Raw genomic sequence first — 6,000 nt, 5'->3', positions numbered from 1 at the left:
ACGTTCGAACATATAAATCCTGGTGTTGAAGATACTCGTTGCAAGAGTGAGGTGGGCGGTGTGTTCTCGTTTACTTCAGATGTTTCGATCAGAACTTCAAAGTTTTCTAAGCTGATCAGAGACCGGATTGGCCCAGTAGGGACACCATTGAAAACACGTTGTAAAGAATCAGAGGTCCCTTTTTGACATGTATTTCAAATGACTGTCAAACCTAAGCTTTCAGTTTAGGGTATTAGCATTACGCTTCCTAACAACGCGTTCAGTTAACAAAAGAAAGTGTTCAATACGATTTGATTATGGGACAATGTGGTTGACGTTAAGGGTACAATGGACGTAATGAATCTTGTAATTAGCCATAGAAAAGCCCTCCCTTTTGGCGGCTAGTACTGCAGACCCACAAAGCTATGGAATCCAACGGCTTTATAATTATGTGATCAATACAGCGACCACAAATAGCTAATCAAGGACGTAGCATATATATGGTGATGCGCCGAGTTCGGTAACCTTTGACCTTACTAGACAACACAAGTTGACAAAAAAAAGAACCTCGAGTTCGATCAAGAGTGTGTGCGTGTAAGAATCTGTGTGTCTTGGAGGGGGTGGTGGTGAAGTGGGAAGGGGCGCGGTGTTGAAGGGTGGCATGTTCTGTCCCAACTTTGACATATTTTTCTCTTTGTGTGATAGAAATTTAACAAATGCTTGTCACATATAAATTGGTGTTGTAATATTCATTCATTTATTTTTGAATGAACTATATAGTATGTTGAATATTATATATTCAATTCAATGTTGAATATATATTATTTTATTTGAGTTTGTGGTGAATGTGTCTGTTGGTTTAGGTTAGGAAAAAATTAATAATTGTTTACACGGTTTCTGCATGATTAACCGAGGAAAAGGGATTGCCATTGGAACAATTTTACTCAAAATACTACATTACCCAAGCGGTTACACATATACAGATTTGCCTCTGGAATTGTCTGCGTATTTATTTGAAAATGACTCTATATTCTGAAACTTTGCACCTGCCGTGTTGCCTACGTTGCCTCTAAAAGGAAAAAAAATATTTACCATTAACAAAATCCCACAGGTTACTTCCATCGCACCCAGTTCAGTTTGTAGTGCAATATCTATGTTAATATAGCGTTACAACAAACCATGAAAACAAAATGGCGACGAACGATGCAGGGTGAGACGTAAGGGGAGGACGAAGTCGAAAACTTTTTTGTGAAAACTACAAAATATAGTTAAATGAATTGCTTTTATGAAGTTGTGATATCACAGGAAGGTAATAGAAGCTTATGCGATCGCTGTTCATATCTATATCATCTCGATGTAAGCACTATGTAGCTTCGTAGGGTCAATTTTGCAGATCAAGATTTCACGCATTCAAACAGACGACCGTATATAAAAGGCAGATACAGAAGGGTTAAGTATTCCATTTTCATTTTAACATTTTTTGTACCATTTTCGTGAACACGTTTCGTGTTTACAAATATCATAAAACTGTGAACAATATACATGCTTTAGCTGATATTATTTCTTACCAACATTTAACTTGACAAAGAGCTCACAACTTCACTTAACAAAAAAAAATTGCTTATAAACTTATCGATATTAAATAAGCACATGACATAAGGTGGAGGAAGAAATTATTTTCAGATTTTTAAACATTTTCATCGACGACATCTGCTTAAATTATCATAAATATAAAAAAAAGATGGATATCAATACAATTTGGTTGTTTTAATATTTAAAAAAAAATAATCATAGCTTTTCGATGTAGCAACAACCGGGGGAATATAAGATTCCACTTTTTAAACAGATCAGAGTTTCAGTTTAAAATGTGAGAACATTTTATTAACCAGTATAAAAACATAAATATTATTCTTTCGTGATTTTAGCAGGTGGAGTATAACTGTACTGCAGTATATACCATCCATACCTGTTTTTTGTTTACACTCTCTGTATGAAGGAAACTTTAAACCAAACATCGTATACACTCTTTTTTACGAAAGCGTTTCTGTTTTTCGTCTCATTTCAGTGATGGTTAATTCCAGTGACCATAATTTACTCGAAGTTTTCGCCATCTTTCTCAGAGACAGAGAACGGTGGCACAATTAACCTATCTCGCAGTCAAACATTCTAGTCCTCCAATTTGCCTAATTGGCAATAAGATATTTTTTACAACTAAAGGGGTACTTCAGGTGAAAAAGTTATAAATCTAGCTCACCATTTAGATTGGCTTACGTCACCTCACCAATGGGTCGATGAAGCACTTTCTCTAAAACGAGACGGGCGACCTAGAAAACCCATCCTAATAATCACCAGGTGTTATTGACATATCGCACAACACTGGTATCACTTCCGCGAAGGGACATTAACAACCGATATCGCGGCTTTATTTCAAACAGCCCATACGATTTTCTCGAAGCGATTTTTCTACAGTTTCATAGTTTTTTCATACTTTACGCAAAACGAGGGTTTATTGACTTATGAATTATATTATTGTAAACAAAAAAGGGGCGAATGACTCCTTAACCGCATGATAACAGTGTAATGTACCAATGCGAGCAAGTGTGTTGACTACAGAGGTCGAAAATCAGGAGCAAAACTCAAGATTTGATATAAATAATCTAAATTTCTACGACAAATGGCGACCAGAAGGAATGTTGTTTTTGTAACAACAAAGCACACGAAGCACAAAGATTTTCACAAATTTATGAACAGGAAAAATATATATATATATATATTGTTAAAAAAAAAAATCGTAAGTTTGATTGCAGACGTGCCCATTAATATCTTTACATTATATGACAAATAAATGAGAGAGAGAAGAAAAAAAAATACTCGTGTGGTCAAATAAGTTCACTTAGATTTTCAACTACTTCAAAGTAATGTTATGAAGTGTTGTTTTGCTTGTTTATTATTGTACACAAAAATCTAAGTACTTTCAAATATAATACAATGCATATTAAGCATTTGTTTTTTCACGTAATGATCTAAGTTCACTTTTTGCACGTATCCCGTAAGCTGTAAACCTACCCCAAGTCGTTGCGCTAATTGTCTTTGTTTTTAAACATTTTGTCGCGCCAAAATTTAGCAGTGTGGCCGAACATGTCCGCTACGAAATGAAAGACTAGAGGCACGCGTTGATACTGATATAATGTGGATATACAAAATACCGCCTGGATACCATGCTGGGTATTTTCTTCTTTATCTTTCAGATGGGGCCGCCATTTATGCTCAAAACTTTTTAAGTTTAGTGATGAAAACATTATGTAACGTCTTTCATACATTCATCGTTTGTAGAGCTTTCGTACAAGATCACCCATTACCTATAAAGATCACAGAGGTGTATACGTGGACACCGTACAGCAGAGCCGGTACGTTATACTCACAGTTGCCCGGGATTAGAGTCCAAACATAACTGTGCTGCGGTTCCAAGCGATTTTGCAACAGATTTCTTGCCATCTTTGCGTATATTTATTTGAATACCGTGGTTCTAAAATTTCAATTATTCATAAATATTGACGGGATGATTATTTAATATTCATGCATGGCTATGTTAAACATGACCACATATTGATGATGAATGATGAGCAACAGTATGACACTCATTGTTTATAAATAATCCCCTTTGTTTCCCCCTTCTCAATCTCTTTCTTTCTTTCTTTCTTCTTTTCCGCCGGAAAGTTTATTTCAGTTTTTAAGATCTATACTAATTTAGGAGACACCAAGTCCTAGATATGACAACTATATGCTTCACACTTATCGGTAAAGAAAATGATTTACATATGCCATTGTGGTAATAACTCAATCACATACTGGTCCTTCTTGGTTTGTTTTACATTATGCAATTCATCCGTTTCACTGGGTTTTTTTTTCAAAGAGAGAGCGAATACAGTACCGTCAAAACAATCCAATGGTTTTTTTTTACTTATGTTTAGTCTCGTCCAACTGTGTCCCATTTTGATTTTTGTTTTAAATCTATATAGCTATTGCATTAAGAATTGCACTCACATTATCTGAGAAAAAACACACAACCTTTTGTCCGATTTTCTCTCGACGCCACAGTCATTCACACCCCGACTTTGCCAAACAAATTAACAGAGAAAGAGTGAGTGAGAAAAAGGGTAGGTCTATTTGGGCAACTTTTGCTACCATCAGAAGGAAACAAATCATGATGTGTTTCTCCAACGTCTTTTTCTTGCCTCTCTTGATCTTGGTAACTTCCGTGTATGATAGAAAAAAAATACCCTGAAATCACTCCATTGGCGCCATGGATTTGATGAATTACATACAAACAGGCCCATCTTCGTACGATAGCAGTATCCCCGTAAGTATTTAAACCGAAGTTGTCGCGTGCTTTAGCTCTGAACTCTTGGCTCCTAATGGAATTGAAAAACTCATCTGAGCAAATATTTGTTCCCAAAGAATTTGGTTCCGTAGAAAAAGAAGATGAAGAAGAAGAAATAGTAGTAGAATTTCCTTTTCAGAAAACTTGCAAGTATTGTTGGCGAAGAGTTTGTTAATCGGAATTAACTGAGATGGATTCGAGATGACTGGAGTTTGTATGTAAGCGATCAGATGAGTCCGGGGTGGGGGGAAGGCTCATCCCCGACCCCTGAGCAGCATCGTCCCTAGGGAGCTGATCTTTGTTGACGATAGTGTGACCCAGGTTTTGCTCTGAAAAATTCACCTGGAGGAGAGAAATAAAGATGTTTGAGGTCAATTGAAGATAAATACTTCGAATGTAAATCATTCTTGCATCTCTCGCAAAGATCTAAAGTTTGCTTACTTGCATCACATAGCCTCGACAGATATACCTTCTCCCCCATAAGAATTGCCTTCATTCAACTTACGTAGCGCGATGAAAACCTACATATATCTAGTGGCGAGAGAATAAAAACTTTGCATTATAACGATACCTTTAAAATTTTAAATTTGGTGGGAGAATCTTGTAGATTGTGGTGGTGGGGTATGTGTGTATGTGGGGGGGGGGGGATCTTCTTTCCTTTTTTTTATCTCGAACCACCCATTCACTCTCTCCCTTCATGAGAGGACAGGTTTACAAATAAAAATATATAGTACAGGTCAGTAAGGCAGCAGCAATTGTAACGATTTGTGATATGAAAGAAGATCGCCGTCTTTTTTCTTGAAATATATTATTCCTTTCAATTGACCAATGTATTATAGCTAACTGTAGCTTATGGCAATTCAGTAAAATCGATGTGCGTCCTTTATAAAATACTCCAATTAACCTTTATGTCATAGTAACAGATTTGATAGAATATACACCAAAATGTTCATCAGTAGATTTCACTAAGTTATGCAAGGAATTCATTGTAAACAGTAGCTGACTATCTGCAGGCATTGTTACTTTATTTATTGCTACCTTCACTGCTATATACCGTATCCTATATTGTAATATATATATATATATATATATATATATATATATATATATATATATATATATATATATATATATATATATATATTTATATATATATATATATATATATATATATATATATATATATATATATATATATATGTACCATTACCATGAACCAACTATCTACTTCATATTCCAGTTCAGTAACTATAAAACTCATTTTCGCTTTCATCTACAACACATACTTAAAACGTCTTAAAATCTTTCAAAGTGCTCAGTACTTTATGCTCAATTGAAGAATAGGAAGAAAAGAAGATAAAAAAAGATTAGAAGAATAAAAAAGAAATATAAAACAAGACGGCGATATATCTGCTGATTTCTCGACTTCATTCGACAGGAAACATCCTAATGGAGTAGGCTGATATAATGTGAATAATTTTTTTTCCCCCTTCAATCTTCCGGCTTGTCATTACTATATCTATTATTATCACCTCTCTCCCGTTCACTATGCGCTTCATTTAGAGACGGTATTCATTAGCAAAAATGCAAAGAGGAAATTTTTAAGTAGAATATATGCTCAACTGTACTGTACAAACGAG

The 6,000-nt window shown here is 35.1% G+C and overlaps 1 protein-coding gene across 1 annotated transcript in view; it reads right to left on the bottom strand.

The window, feature by feature from the left end:
* Positions 1–4,329: 4,329 nt before the first annotated feature.
* The window catches only part of LOC139978563 (insulin gene enhancer protein isl-1-like), a 36,696-nt gene continuing 35,025 nt past the window's right edge, over positions 4,330–6,000 (bottom strand). Inside the window, exon 6 of the mRNA XM_071988875.1 lies at positions 4,330–4,702. Coding sequence (XP_071844976.1) covers positions 4,532–4,702 — 171 coding nt within the window. The 3' untranslated portion in view covers positions 4,330–4,531. The remainder of the gene's footprint in view (positions 4,703–6,000) is intronic.

This window comes from Apostichopus japonicus, chromosome 13 (assembly GCF_037975245.1).
Source record: "Apostichopus japonicus isolate 1M-3 chromosome 13, ASM3797524v1, whole genome shotgun sequence".
NCBI lineage: Eukaryota > Metazoa > Echinodermata > Holothuroidea > Aspidochirotida > Stichopodidae > Apostichopus > Apostichopus japonicus.
The sequence above is the reverse complement of the archived record's forward strand: the minus strand, read 5'-3'. Positions and strand labels throughout refer to the sequence as shown.